Source organism: Nipponia nippon, unplaced genomic scaffold (assembly GCF_047370975.1).
Source record: "Nipponia nippon isolate SJK-2023a ecotype South Korea unplaced genomic scaffold, ASM4737097v1 scaffold_3, whole genome shotgun sequence".
Classification (NCBI taxonomy): domain Eukaryota; kingdom Metazoa; phylum Chordata; class Aves; order Pelecaniformes; family Threskiornithidae; genus Nipponia; species Nipponia nippon.
The window spans coordinates 113675377-113691716 of NW_028262347.1; the positions used below are offsets into that span (position 1 = coordinate 113675377).

Here is a 16340-nt window from a genome sequence, read left to right on the forward strand (position 1 = left end):
AGCACAGCTCTAATTTATTTCCCACTGTTTGCCTTTATTTTATGGTACTGGCATTTGCTTTAATGTGATGTCGTTTTCTCCAGATGTTAATAAGATGGTGTTAATGTTTCCACAACATTTTTCTTGATAACATTTATGTAGAGCATGCCATCTGATAATGTGGAATCAGCCCATTTTAAAATATTGGTAATAATTTTCTAATTAAAGTTGGAGGCTCAGAAGCGTTTTCCTCTCTGTACAAATTGAGGTCATACACTTTCCCGCACTTGGGGAAAATTATGTGTTCACTGAGTGAATGAATGTCTCCTACTGTATAAATTGGAAGCATGATATATGAGATTGTGTATCAATGTTTGTGCACGTGCACGTGGACTATTTTCAGATGCCAGCAGCTGATCCAGGTAGGCATTCAGTGTTTCCAGTGAGGTGATGGTCTCATTCATAGCTCTACAAGCTGCCAAACAATTAAATCTCCCGAGTGCCCTGTTGTGTACTTTTGGAGAAAGTATTCCACATTTGGGAAGAGAGGTGGTAGGCTGGAAAGGGACCAGGTAAGCCTGGTGTGGCTATCTGAAGTTGCTATACCCAACCAAAATCAGCTTCAATATGAACATAGCATTTTTCGTTCTTGCTGGGCTTTCTGAATTTATCTGGATAAAAATAAAATTAAAAAAAGGACTCACTGAATGAATCACCAAACAAAACGGAAGTGAAACACCCAAAAAAAAACCCTATTTGGGAAATCCTATGGGCTATGTACATTGTTGAGCAACGTTCTTAATACATCTAATAGGAATCAGTGCTGTGTGACCTCACTTTTAAGTGATGTTCAGATTCACTTTTCCATTAACACTCTTTTCCCTCCATTTTTTGATTTAGATCATGCTTCTTAGTGATCCAGAGATTGAGAGCAGCATCCTCATCAGTTCTGATGAAGGGGCTACCTACCAGAAGTATCGTCTGAACTTCTATATCCAGAGCTTGCTCTTCCACCCCAAGCAGGAGGAGTGGATCTTGGCCTACAGCCTGGATCAAAAGGTGAGCAGTTGATTTCATATTTCAATGATTCTTGAGCCAGGTTTTGAAGGGGATAGTGTCTAGAACCACACACTTCCAGAGATGGTGAAGAAATTATGGTGTGCTTTGCTGCTCTCACCTTGCAAGTTTAAATGTGCTCAAAACCCACCCAGTGACTGCAAAGCAAGCTTGCTAAAGGGAATGGAGTTGCACAGCAATCATGATGGGCATGGAAACTTCAGTAGTGGTGATGATACGAAAGATGAAAAGAATCAGAGATTTGACGTGACATACGGAGCAGTTCTAAAAACCTATTGATCTGTAGGCCTTGGCGATTGCTGAGCTGTCTTTGAGAATCGAGCACTCAGGCTGAGTTAGTCCTTAACAGCTGGCTGTTGCACATGAAGGGGTGCTCCTTCTGCTTGCAAACTGAACTCAGTTACCTGGAAACTGGTGAGCAGCAACAGATGACAAACTCCTCTGTGCCACTTTTAAGTCACTTTGCAGTGCCTTCTGTTAGTGAGACAACTCTTAAGTCTGTTACTTTGTCCTTAGCCAGCCCACTCTTACTCATCTGTCTTGAAAGATGCTGAGCAATGCAGGTGCAATGTGACTTGTAAAGTGTTGTGGCTATAGAGTGTGTGCTTCAGTTCTGGAACACCAGTCCCCACTACAGCCCAAAGGTGGGACATAAACTGGATGATCAAGTTACAAATTTTAGAAAGCTTAAAACTTGCCAAGCTTTTATCTTTCCTCACTTCCATTTATGTCATCCATAGTCTGGAAAGTAAAAACATGCTGAATAGCCACTTTAAATTTTTTGCATTAATTTGACAAGTGTGTGTGTGTGTGTGTGTTCTGGGTGGAATTTTCAATTCCTACAGTTATTTTTTTAAGTTTTCTAAACTAGTCAGTCTTACATCTCTGCTATAAGGAAAATACACCCAAAATATTGTGCCTCTTGTATTTGACAGAATTTCCTTTGAAAGGCTAGCGCAAGTCTTTGAACAAGTAGTTACTGAGAATTTAATCAAATAATCTACTACTGCTGTACTTCCCGACGTAACCTTTCCATCCACTTGTTAACAGAATGCTATGGCAGGCACCAGGTGGTTTGCTGGTATGCTACTGATGATGCTTGAGTGACATTTGCAAGCACAAAGCTATTGTAAATACACTCCTTTCATAGTATCAAGTCCTAACTGTATGAAGGAATTAGTCAAATGTCATATAGTTTTGTGCACTCAGATGTTCAGTGTAACAGGGATTTTGAAGTAGGCTAGAAAGACAACCTATTTATGGAATGGTTTGATGCCACTTTTAAACTGGAGGTAAAGATTTTAAATGGTACTGGTGTTTGTACAAAGACAGCCCTGAAAGAAACAGACATCTGATGAGGTGCTCATGGATGTGAGAAGCCAGATATGACATGCTGAGTATGCGTTTGCAAAGACATCCAGCTGTAGTGAGTGTAGAGCGTCTGCTCTTGGGTTGAAACACTGTACTTCTATTTTCAGTGCTTTGTAGTCTTTTTATGATGTTAGCCACTGGAAGGAGAAATCAAAATACAAAGTATGCACACACACTTGACTGTGAGGCTGTAATTAGCTCCCCTGGTCCCGTGCAGCAATAGTGGCTCAGAGCATTTTTGCTTCTGCCCCTTCAAATTCACACATCTGGGTGCCTGCCTCAGCTGTTCTCTTCTGCTCAGAAGAGAGCCAAGGAAAATGAACTGGGAGTCAGAAACACCCTGAGGCTGCTTGCATTTTATCCCAGGAACCGAACAAGTTTGTCTACGGTATAAGAGCAAAGATGAGGTGCTCTGCAGCTTGTTGGTCAAATGGAAATGGAGCAACGTGAGGTTCAGATTTTGCCTTTATGTCTGCCTTTGCTTTCAAGGCCACTCATGAATCTTTTCTTCAGTGTTCAGAAAGATGGCCTCAAGTGCTGCTTGAAAGTTGATCCTTGAGTGGAACCATGGAGGCAGCGCTTTTCCCAGGTTTTTTTTTTAAGTGTTTGCTTAACATAACCCGGGTATAGATTGTGCTCAGCCACATCTTGGCTTAGTAAGAGCTGTAAAAGAATTGTCACTTGGGCTCAGGATCATGCAGCTTCACTGCAGTTACAGTTGATGCTGAGATAATGGGCAGTGCCGTTAGAATGCAAAGGCAGCACTATAGATTGTGACAGCGGTGCTATGTGAAGTCCCCAGATGAAGTCATCTGAGAGGCCAGTGTAATACATTCCTGCCTGTCTGGAAACAGGAGTACTGCCACAGCGGAGTGGGAACCAGAGGTCAGCCATGACCTTCTGTTAGACGGGGTTTAGGCCAACGACAAGAAGAAAGTGTCTTTTAGGCTAAAAATCTTAAATTCTTAAGTAGCTTCATCAGGTCTTGTGAATCTTCATAAGACTGTTGTGGTTGTTCTCTTCTCTTGTTCTCTAGATCTCACACCTTCCCACACTGCTATGCCATGCCCTTTCTCCTAGCTGTGATCATGGGATCATGCCAGTGGCAATGATCATTTGACCTCTGTGCTGCTGACCAGAAGAGAGATATCAAGATCTCCTAAAACAAGTGGCTAGAGAGGCTGCAGTACTGCTCTGCAGTTGTGAGAAGGCTATCCAAAGAGATTCCATGCTGTGGTCAAGGGCTAGTTCTCCAGCTGCAGCCTGGTTCTGCTGGTACTCCTCTGTCCTTTGGTTTTGTGCCCCTTTTCCTGTGAGGCAGCATGAAGTCACCTAGCACAAAATAGGTGGTGCTGGATCAAATAGTACTTGCTTTCTCACTTCATGTATCCAGGTTTTTAAGATACAACTGCTCTGAAACACTTTTGATTTAAATGCATGAAAGGGCAATAAAATAGAAAGTTTATCATTAGTCTGTAACCAGCAGGTAATATTCATCCACAGATACTGTGACAAGGAAGGTGCTGATGGAAGTCAGTGGCTTGCTGTATGCTCCGTGGTGCAGACGCTCCTACAGTGGGAGACCATAATCTTCCACATCTCTAAGCTTTAAAAGTGTGTTTGACCTTTAAGGTCTAGTTGTAATGACTACTTTAGAAGAAGATCTAAAAATGCAAATAACTCTGAAAACAAATCAAATACATACAATTTGACTCCCAGCAGTAGGAACTATTAAGGGAAGATCTAATCCATCCTCACATAACTGAATGTGTAAACAAGTTTGCAAATTTCATTTCATTTCTTAGATTAGAAAATAGCTTTCAGATTAATATTTATTTTATTAATTTTCTTTCAAATAAAAATGATAATAATATGGTGTTGTAAGCAAGCAGTGGTCAACTTGGAAATGAATGAAAATGATGAATCTGAAAATCCATTTTTCCTAGTATGTTGTTCCACACAGCAAAATGAAATATCAACAGCTAGTGCACTACAAATAATTGATTTGATCGCTGCCTAAATCACAAGATTTTAATTTTTTTTTTGTGTATAAAAATAGAAAACAATATTAAAGTTTTTGTGTGAAATACAAATAGTCAATGTTTTGGATCTTCCTGTTAGAAAGTTTTCCTCTGTGGTCTTCTGACCTACAGTCCCATGGCTGTGATTCAAGCCTCTTTTTAAATCATTCTTTTATCCTAAGCATTCCTCCTTCTTTTTAGCTAACTTCTACACATTTGACAACAATATTAGGCTATTTATCCAGTTGATTAAAAACCCAACCAACCAACTAAAAGAACCCAACACATTTTTAATTCTGTCCTCTAACAGAATTATTATCTCTTCCAAGTTGGTGTTTTAGAAGGTGTATTCACTATTATAAGACAGGAATATAAATGGAATAATGTAGAACTCCGTGACACCCTTGTGGAACCACAGTCCCCTGCAGTTTGACAGTGGCCAAGTGATAACTGTTTTCAGAATATGGTGTCCCAGTTAGTTTTTTACCCAGGTAATTGTAACTTTCTACAGTCTTTTAGCTTGCTTAGGAGAATGCTATGAGACCTCAGACCGAGTGCATGTATCCGTGATACGAAAGGCTTGTCCTCTCTTTCCTGAGCAAGTGATGCCTTCCTGTGGTAATAATCTAGTTGTGAATTTTCTCAGCCAGACACTGTTATGCCACTATTATGTGTAATTTTGATCATAAGTTTATGCTTCCAGCTTCTTCTGCTGGCTCTCTCTTACTGTCAGCCTTGATGTTCAGGCATTGCAGGATGCCCTGTGGATAGACTTATTGTTCTTCTCACTTCTCCTCCTATAGCCTTGTTGTTGAATAACCCCACTCCCTTAGCTTATCCCTTGCACGGATCTGTTTTTGTACCTACCTGTGGACTTTTTCTACCAGTCTTATGTGATTCCAGTTTAAAGCCCAAGCCTCACAGCAATCTTATGTCCAAAAATTACCTTCCCCTTCTTTAAGAGGAGGAGCCCATCTCTTTGCACCAGAACTTCTCCTTGAAATATGACTTCATAGCTGAGAAAACCAAAGGCTTTCTGACAACGTTAGCTCTTCCATCAACTGAAATAACTGAATACAGCATCAGTTCAGTCCCCAAATCTTTTATTACCACTCCCACATGGATGTTGCCTCTCTTTTTCCTGTTTGAGGCTATTCCCAGGAGCAAGGGAGAAGATTCAGTGAGACGGATGGAGCTCAGCAGGCTTTCTGAAAGATGTTTTGCTGTGTGGCTGCTGGTTACTTCGTTCGTTTAAGGATAAATCACAGCTACCACTATTTGTTTTCTGTTTGGAGTATCTGAAGGGTTATTGAGGATACTTCTTCGGTATGAGTCAATGCTGCGTATCGTCCCTGTTCTTAATTTTTGTAACCAATGATGACCCTCCTCTGCCTTGCTAACTCTCTTGTATTATCAAATAAATGCAGCGTGGCTGAGTCAAGAAATCTGTTTGTGTGGGCATGAACGTGTAGCAAGTTCGTAGACCCTAATGTCTTCTCAGGCCCTGGGAGATTAATTGCATCTTGTGAGTTGAAAATCTTGCATCTCTTCCCAATAGCTTTGTCTGTGTCTACTTTATTGGTAAAATAGTGCAATCTGATGTGTGCACGTGTTGGTTCTGTTAATGGACCCCTGTGGCCTTTGACAGAAGGTGGACACTGTGTAAACATTACAGCCAATTTTGCTGCAAGTCAGGCTGGGTATCACTACTAGTGTCCATATTGGCACTTCGATATATGAGCCAATACAAAGGTAAAACGGGGCTTCGTCCTCCACTTTTCACAGATTTTTGCAGAAAATATATAGGAAGCAATTTTAAATGACCCTTGTATCAAAGTGTGATGGGAAGGGGAATATATGAAAAAGGTGTGATATTCTGTGTCAGAAAGTATTGGAAACTGCTTTAAGGAGTGCTGTGAAAACTCAGTCTACCAGCATATACATAAGGTATAGTTTTTGTTGCTGCCATTCATAGTGGCTGGGGATGAAGATCTTGAATTGATCTTGCATTTCTGATACTAATATTTCAAGCACCTCATCGTTTGTCTCATTTATCCAAGGAACCAACTAATTCTCAATAAGCTTAACTTTCCACACCCCAATACCCCTCTGGGGAATGGATCAGTCTGGAGGTGGAAACAGAGGGGTGTTTCCAGCTCCATGGAATTTCTCTCAGAATAACATTGAAACTTCTTTGAGAGCAGCATGCACAACTCTCTTGCATGAATATTTGTTTAAGAGAATTTTTTTTTTAAAAGAGAGAAAATACTAGTGAAATAGGGAGAGAGATATTTAAAATATTTCAAATCATGATTGTTAAGAGAAAAAAACTATGCAATGAGATACAGTTCCATCTGTTCCTTACAGGCCAAACTGTGATTGGGAACCCGCTGGGAATAGGTGAGAGACCGAATAATCCAATAACAGACCAATTTAAATTCCCCAGCTACACCATTATGAATTTGAGAACATTGGATAAACAAGAAGTTTGGCAATCAGTGGTTTCTCCCTCCATAGGGCTTAATCTTCAGCAGGAAGTGAACAAAAGAAAGTGGGTATCTTAATAGCTCTTCGAATGAGGTGATAAATAAAATGCGCAAGATAACATTCTGCTGTATCACCAAGTTGCACCTGGCAGACAGTATCAGGTCTGACTGGGGAGATTCCTTCAGTGTTGGAGATGTGGCAAGTTATGATCTGAAAATTGAATGTGGTGCATGTCAGAGCCCTGACTATCTTGACTAGACACTGCTGAATTTATCAAAAAGAATCACAGATAACACTGGGACTATGTGGGAAAGTTTTTTGGTGTTTTTTTTTTTTATTTATTTTTTTTAATAGCCTAGACATGCAGAGCCAGAGCTGTGAAGGCAGTGCCTCTCTACTGCCAGGTGAAATTCTCTCCCAGCGTTTGGGCCCAGGCTCCCAGTATGACACGGGGCAGTTAGGCAGCTAAGGTTGAGATTTTTTTTTTTTTTATTTGACAGTGTCCAGTTGGGTAGGGAGCTGCCAAAGAAATCCAGTGGGACTTGCTGAGAGGGGGGCAAGGCTGGGTTCATGTTCTTCTCAAAATGTAGGCACCTTATTCCAGGCAGTCATCCATCTTTGTCTGGGATTCTTTGCGATGAACCATTTTCATAGCCTTATAGAACAGCCCAGGTTGGAAGGGGTCTTGAAAGATCATCTGGTCCAAGCTTTTGTGGGAAAAGGAGCCTAGATGTGATTATCTAGCACCCTGTCCAGTCACGTCTTGAAAGCCTCCAGTGATGGGGACTCCACTACGTCCCTGGAGGGGAGGTTCCAGTCATTGATTGTTCTCACTGTAAAAAATGTCTTTCTTATACCAAGATGAAACCTCTCCCAGTGCAACTTATACCCCTTGCCTCTTGTCCTCTCCATGTGGCTCCTTGTGAAGAGGAGTCATATAAAGAAATTAGGTCAGACCTGTATACACACACGGAGAAAAAGACAGCTCCTTATCTCCTCTTTTCTTGTCATAGTAGGTTGGGACATTACTGGGACATTAAGAGAGACCTGAGCTCCCTGAAGGACCCTTGGTCCCTGTGTCTGAGGGGGGCCAGTGCTACAGGATGTCAGGCCCTCTATCTGCTCTGCTCAACTTCACTAGCACAGAGACTGGGGAGTTGTATTCTCCTTCATTCCCAGCAAGTGCCCTAGCCCCTGGTCTCAGATTTTTCTGTGCCTCTCGTGGGAACTTGGGCACGTGGAGACTTCAGGGTTGTGTTCGAGTGAGGATATTGCACTTTGATTTGGAACTCCTAATGTTGGACAGCGTGATTCTAAAATAGTGGCTGCACACTGCAGCCATGCTGAAAGCAAGCACCGTGTGCTGCTGTATGTCCAAAGTGAGACATGACTCCAGCCCAGTCCTGTGGGTTTTCTTTCCGTAGGAACTGAGGTATGGGGCTGACGAGGAGAGGTGGGTTGGTGGCTGCCTCGCATCTCATTCTGATACAAATCAGCAGGCTCCCAGAGCTGTCACCTGGTCCTCAGCAGCACTCCTGGTCTGGAATTTAAATGTAACCATAGTTGTCAGAAGCGTGAGCAACTTCTCCTTTTATCAGCAACGGCTCAAGACTGCACCTCTGGGGTAAAACTCAGCTTTTCTTAGCAAGATGTGAACATTATATTTAACAAGGAAAATAAGCTCTTTCTGCTCCCGCATGGATCCTCATGGTAGAATCACCATTTCATTGTATGATGTGAGAGAATACACTGGGGCTAATTTCTTATCATGGCTCATTGATATCTGAAGAGCACGATGACTGTGGTTCCAGTCCTATGGATACAATACTGAGGTTTCAAATTTGTCTTGTACCAGTCACTTGGCATTTGAGCACCCTGCAGAGTGAAGCTGGAGGTACACCTACTGCATTCTTTTCTTCACCCAAAGGGGAAAGAAATTGAGGAAGCTGCCATAATAAAACTTACTCCTGCAGGCCTATCGTACTGAGGAATGAAATAAAGTGAGTATGCTGCCCAGCTATAAAGGAACACTTAATGTTTTGTGTTTAATACAAGCCATGTTACAGTAACTACTCTTAGAAATCCCTACCATACTGACTGGTCCATTGTATTACACATTCATATTAAGAAGCAATCCCTGCCCCGGAGAGCTTGCAATTAAATGTGAAGCTGACAGAAAAAGCATTGTCCCCGGAGTATCCATAGTGTATTCAGGCACAGGTCATTAAAGTGTTTCATTGCCTAACTACCACTGAGGACTATAACAAAGCCAGAAGCTGAACCCAGATAGAGTCCTGTTCCCATGACTTAACCACAAATAAGCCTTTCATCTCTTTGCCTTTTGAATGCTCTTCTGAGAACATCAGGTTCTACAAACATATCATGTGTCCTTTGCTGGACAAGCCACCTGCCAGCAGCTCTCCCAGGCAGGGAGGGCTCCATCAAACAGACAAGTGGAAACGTCAGTAAAAAAAAAAAAAAAAAAAAAAAAAAAACCAAAACCAAAAAACAAACCCTTCAGACTGGGAATATTTAAAGGCAATTTACAGAAGTCTCTTCTTCGATATGGTAATGAACTGAAGAATTGAAATCACTTAACTTCATTTTAAAATCATGAATATGTATCAGTGCCTTTAAATGAAAGGACAACTAAAACAGATATAGTGTTTGTTCAATTCATTAAAAGGAAGACAATTTATCAGTTTTTTTCCAGTCTTAAACTAAAGCTATATGCAAATGCAGGGAAATCAAGACCTTGCTCTAATTCTGCTGCATGATGAATATTTTTATAATCCTAATTAGAACCAGTCATTTAGTTCAGCAATTTCCCCCAATCTAGCCAATTTGAAATTAAAATAGATGCCTTGATTACAAAACTCATTAGCAAAGAAGCACCCTTCTCGCTAACCAGTTCATTTGGAATGCACAAACTGAATGAAGTGAGGAGCACTTGTGTTGTCAATTGCCGTAAGTGAAGTGAGTGTTAATTGTTACCATTGTGAAGTATTTGTATTGCTGCATGTTTCATTGCAGTATAATATATCATTCATTAAATGTAACAAAAGCAGTTTTTAAATGATTTAATTAAGTAGTATTGGTGCACCAGGTAATTTTTATAAAGTCAAATGTCACAATTGTTTGCATTTGAAGTATTGATGGGCATTACTGTCGGAAAGAAGACGTAAGACTCTGCATTTATCATTCTGATTATGGTAAGCCTGACAGTTTTAATAGGAGATGAGAAATTAAATTATGCAGCCCTGGCTCTACTTCAGAAATGCCCAATGAATTTTGTCCTTAGCAAAATAGTGAACTTTGGGCTTGTGATGATTTGTGATGGCAAAAAGGAAGTAACAGCTCGTGAAACTTGATTTAGCTAGAACAGACTTTCCTATTGCTCTTTATTTATGTTATAGATGCTTCATGAACAGGTTTTACTTTGAGAAGGAAAATGTAGAGAGAAATGGAGTGAGACACATTCAATGCTTAAATGTGCTATGCTGCTGAAGAAACCTAGTTTATTGTGTAACAGAGCAAGTATCCTGTGGTTTATTCCTGGGCCATGCTAAATCATGGCTTATATTGATTTTATCTGGAGCCTAAGTGGGGCGAGGGGTGGTTATAAATATAGCAGATGGGAATAAACATGAAGGATTGAAGATGGTTGAAGAATAAGAATACCGGCGGCATGATTTATTTTGCCTGACTGTAGAGATCTAAAATGTAGCAATGTATACCTATATTGGGTGCCGAGGCTGCACATCGTAGTTGGTGGTAATCTACTGGATGGTGTTGATTGATTTCTGGAAGCAAATGTAGGTGACTATTTTAGGATGAGGTAAATTGTACCTTAGACTCATTTGTATTGACTAGGCCTCTACTGACTGTCAAGAAAGTAATTGCCTTTGCTGAGATGTAGTATTTGCTATATTACCTGAGATCAGGGGACTTGAAACCAGCCCTGCTGTCTGGATGTGTGCAAAATGGATTACATGGGGTATGATTCCAATATGATCAAAGCAACAAAAAGCATTATGTTTCCCAGTGCCTGCGATCGTGCCTACAGGTTGTAATGACCCCCTGCCCTGGAGGAGAGAGAAAACATGATGTACAAGCAAAGATGGAATTCCCAATCTTTTGTTTTTCTTTATCAGGATTCGTTTGTGTAGAAGCGAGTTACCTACCAGGCTGCTTCAGTGAAATGAGATGAATCCTGAAGGGTTTCCTTGGCCTTTTTTCCCCTTTTCCTTTTCTTTCTTTCTCTCACTCTTTTTTTTTTTCCTTTCTTTTTTTCTTCTTTCCCTTTTTCTTTGCCTTCCATATTGCTTTTCAAAGCTCTCTGTCAGGATTGGTCTGGCCTGATGGCACCATTAAGTCTCCTCTAAAATCTGTTGAGCAGATTTATAGATGGTACCACTTTCAACTGAAGAAAGAGCACAATTCAACTATTGACTCCACTCAGATGTTTGTTGATGCTGACCGTGGAAAACTTCAGTTTGATGCCCTTTCCCCTCTCATTGAATTGACTCCATGTGGTGCTTGAGTTTAGAAATGTGACTATTCTAGGCCAAAGAACAACAGGATTAATTTTACCCAAAATATCACAGCTGAAGTAATAGAGAGGAGCCTATGACAAGGAACATAAACTTGTGTGAATTGTCATCAAAATTTCATCTTGAATAGCACTACATATAAAATGTAGACCTTAATAGAAAAAAGGCAACCCTGACCTCAGAGCAGCCAAATGGCTTAGCCTGGGCCTAGTTTTAAGGTTATGCATAAACACTTTTGTGGATTAAGGCCTATAAGTACATAAGCCTTTACACACCATTGCAAAGTGCCTGCAAAGACATACAAGTAACGTATGGGCTTTTAGTGTTGGGATTTTAGCTATTTTCACTCTCTTGGATTTTGCTGTTCTCTCATCTTTCTTTAATGCTTCAGGATGTTAAAGCCATAGCTCGGGGAAGATGGGTCTGCCAGCACCTGAAATTATGACTGTGAGCATGTAGAATTCAATACAGAGGGACACTATTTAATTCCCTTGGACCAAGAGTGCTTTCTGGAAGGTGGAGATTAAGAAGCTGTTATGTTTTGTTAACCAAGAAGGGTCATGCTTTATCCAGAAGGATTCAGGACCCAGTGGCTCCCATTACTGTCAGTGATTCAGGCAGCTGAGAAGTGTTGGATGTCTGCCCGACAGGGACTATTCTTTCTGTCTGGGTAATGGTGGCATTAATTAATATTTGCACATTGCCTTGACAATACAAGACCTCACTGTTCGGAAGTATTGCACATTAGGATGGCAGTGGGCTACTTAAGACAATACTTTAATGTCCTCAAAGGTGGATGACTGGGATGGGAAAGAATGGTGTCCTTGAGGCAGCCAGCTGGATGGGTGATGCTGAGGGGTGAAGGTTCAGTCCTTCCCCTGCCATGCATGCACCTGCATGTGCCTATTTGCTATGTCATCAGCAACCAAGAACTGTGACAGTCTGTGAGGATGCTTCCTGAGGGGTACACTTCTGTATGCCAGACTGGGAGCTCGCAGTCAGGAGTGGGAGTAGCAGGCTGTTCCTTGCTCTTAGTTCTGCCCCTAAGGCAGGGGTGTTTCAGCTTCCTGTTAGCAGCTGCTGAACCTCTGGCATACTTGCATAACCTGAAAAAATGCTAGTACTTGGGGAGAGGGCTACGTGAACCATCCAGGGATGGGAACCTTTAGAAGGTGTACAGTCCTGATCCTGACGCAGAGCCTTGGCTGTAGTTGACAGTGCCAAGGACCAAAGTCTTTGCTGCTGTTTTACTTCTAGCTGCTCTTGTAGCTATGCTTTGCATTGCAATTGAGGATATGCAGGCTCCAGTCACGTCATCAGATCCTACAGGCTGGCCCTAGACCACACAGAGCATCTGTGACTTGATATCAGTGGAGGTTTACTGCTACAATGGTAATATCTGCATAGTGCTTTCCTGCTGAGCATGTCACATCCATTTAACAAGACCACCATTATTATATCTTATCTGTCTCAGTATATTATCAAAATCTTTTTATACAGCTGAGAGATGTGTACTGGAGAGCCAAAGGAAGAGAAACTCCAGAAAAGGAGCAGGCAGGAGCTGACGTTTCCTCTCCACCACTCTTTTGTGAAGCATAACTAGATTTTGTAAATCCCAGGATGCCCTGGTGATTTTTGCACTGTGCAGTTCTTAGGATGTCCCTTTGTGCCATGACCAGGAGGAATCATCTGGTTTACCCAGCAGTGCCAGTGTTACCACAGTCTTGTCCTGGTCATGTTACCTACCACTGTCATGCAAGGGATATTTAAATGGCTCAGAAATCACAGCTTGATGGTTGCCAGTACAGAGGCAGAGTCAACAAGGCAGTGAGAGGCTGAAGGGAAACTGAAGCACAGGAAGGTGAAATGATCTAGGCAAGGTTAGCCAGCTAACCAGTGACAGAGCTGCAACATTACCCAGACTTCCTAGGTCATGTTCTGGTTTCCTTTCCACTGATCCAGGTGGCCCTAAAGAAATGTTACAGGAGCTCCTCTTCTTGCAGCCACATCTCTCCCCAGGCTTCAGGCTGTGGCAGAAATTCCAGCGTGGTTGGGGTGGGGACCCCACATGGGAATTTCACATCAGCAGGTGCTGTAGTTGTAAATGTGCCACAGGGCAGAAACGGCCTTTGATAGCACAGCAGTATACTAAAAAGCTCGTAGATTTAATTTCAAATAATTTAGTGGCTATTGTGTGAAACAGATTTCTGTAATTCTGGAAGCTGGTATGTGGTCCTAGTTTTATTTCAGATTGCCCTTTGCAAATAGGTTTCTCTCTCTGTCTCTCCTCCCCTTTTTGACTCACTACAAACTATCCCTGCCTCCAGTGCTTGGTTTCAGCAGGGAAATGGACCATGTTCTGATATAATAGCATACCTGAGCTCGTTTACAAAAGATGTGTGCAGTCACATATGTAGCAGCTCAATTCAGTGTAGGCCTATTGATTTTATCCGGGAAATGTTGATTTACATCACTGGAGGATCCGGCCTGAAAACGGGTGTGGTATTCTGTTCCTGCAGAAAACAAGATAGATGTAGTTTACTCCTTGCAGCGTACGGTGGTTTTTTTTTTTTTTTTTTTTTCCCTAAAATCTGCCTGCTGAGAGATGCAGAGTCCCTGGGCTCATCTGCCTGTGTGCAAGCTATCACTTATATTAAGGCAACAACTATTTGTTTCCATTGTTCAACCTTGACATATGAAAATTCACCTCTTTTTTTTCTTTTTCTTCTTTTTTCCCTTCTGATAGAAACTGCATGTAATCAATATTTTTCTGCAGAGTAAAGGTGCCAGAGGAACAGCTGTAAGTCCTTTGTCCCCACAGTAGGCATGGATGATTCAAATATCTCGTATGCTCAAATGGTAACCCAGTGTGTGTATCAGCTTTCCATGTTCATTGCTTCAGTGGTGAAAAAGGAGGCCAGTGCCTGGATTTTCTGGTCTAGCACCTCAGAACTAGCAATTCCAAGCTTTTAGAAGTCATAAGTTGGTCCTTTGAAAGTCATGAGTTTGGCAGAAAAAAAAAAAATCGGGAAGGTGTTTGAATAATTTCAGTTGTCCTCCCTTATATTTCTCTTGATGCTTCTGTGACTGAGGAAAGGTTGGGAATCATGTTTTCAAAATGCTTCCTCACAGTTAAAACAACTAGAAGCTTTATCTTTAAAGAAAAAAAAAAATGCAGAAAAGCCACGATTTTCATAATCTCCTGATTCTAGAACTCTTCTGCTGCAGGCCTTTTATTCTTCTAAGAGAGATCTTTATTCATCATTGCAAATGTGGCATGACTTCAGTTGCATTTTGGTGCTTATTTCAAACTGGTCTTCCATATAGGTTGTCTGAGAGAAGACTGGTGGCCTGTTTGTATGAGGTGCGCACGTTTGCATGCATGTTTGAATTTTTGCAGTAGAAACCCCACAACAGTTTTGTGGCAGTTACAAGAAGTTCTTCCAGTGTAATAAAATTCTTTAGGTTTGTGTTCAATTGATTTTTATAGGACCATGGGTGGCTATAAAATGGAAGTTAGAGCATGATGCAGTAAAATTTTGGCACATCCGAAGTATTGTGGGTATGATAAAAGGAGGAGCTGAGACACCAATATGAAGGGTGGTATTTTTGAGAGAAGGAGAATTGATAAACAAACAAACAACAAAACTTAAAGCTTTATAGAAAATCCTTGGGATTCTGTAGTGTAAAAGGAGGAAAACCTGATCATTCCCACAGCCTCCTACCTTGGGCATCTCATTTCTGCCAGAGGCTCAGTGATCATAAACCATCTGAATGTAGATTTGGTAGCATTTTATACTTGCAGTGTTCAAGAGCTAACAGCACATACAAATAACATGGTAGCAGAACATACTGTACCCAAGGGGAATTTCCTGACATATAGTAAGAGAACAATAATGTCATCAAAAGTTTTGCTGTGAAAACAGGACTCTGGTTTTGTCCTCTGACTAACACAGCACTTGCTTCAGGCCAGTTGATTCCTCAGATCTCAGTGCAAGTTCACAGGTGTTATGCACAAATGTGACAAACCTGAAAATCCTGCTGCAAAATTGAGTCCGATGTTCCCTAGCCAGATGAGTTGTGTTTTTTCTTTACTGACAGCATGGAGAAGGCTGCTTTATTCTTGCTCTGCAGCCTTCCTTTATCTTATCAATTATGCTGTACCATCACTGTGAACATCGGTTAACTTTGGGAATTAAAGTTATATTGTATCAAGTTTGGTGACTTGTTGCCTTGGATCGGGTTTGCTTATTGTTGGGTTTTTGTGGGGGCTTTTTTTTCTTCACTCTGCTCCATAAGGTGGATTGAAGATACGTAGAGTTTGAATTAAATGGGATAAATAGCTTAGATATAGACACCACAGAATATACAGAAACCTAGAGAGCTGCTGAGAGAGGTTAGATAAGAGCTTCCTTTTTCTTGCATGATCTGCAATTGCAGATTCATTTATTCCAAAGGTACAATTTTCCTCTGTTTGATTGCAGGAACCGGGTGATGGATGAATCAGAGATGACAGTGTAAATCGTGTATGCTGGGCAGCCCTAGGGGATCCCTGAAACACACGAGTTTCTCATTTGGTGATTTTTCTGGCAGTGATGCCTCAGTGCAGTGACAGTTTCTGCTACAACTGTCAAGCTAAGTTGTTCCTGATGGTGGCTGGCATTTACAACGGTTCTGTTCATTTGCGTTCCTCCTGTAAACATCCGTATGCTGCCCTTCATGCTGGGTCATGGGTGGTATTGTCAGTCTCCCCTGCATGTTTGGATCAGGATGAACTGAATCACTGTGAAGTGCAGGGAGGGCACCATCTCATGTCTTCCATGACACTATTTGCTGTTCAGGATGAAGGAAA

At 41.4% G+C, this 16340-nt stretch overlaps 1 protein-coding gene across 1 annotated transcript in view; it reads left to right on the top strand.

The window, feature by feature from the left end:
* SORCS3 (sortilin related VPS10 domain containing receptor 3) overlaps positions 1 to 16340 on the top strand; it is a 321133-nt gene that overhangs the window by 172049 nt on the left and 132744 nt on the right. Inside the window, exon 4 of the mRNA XM_087766350.1 lies at positions 880 to 1038. Within this exon, the coding sequence (XP_087622476.1) occupies positions 880 to 1038 (159 nt within the window). The remainder of the gene's footprint in view (positions 1 to 879; positions 1039 to 16340) is intronic.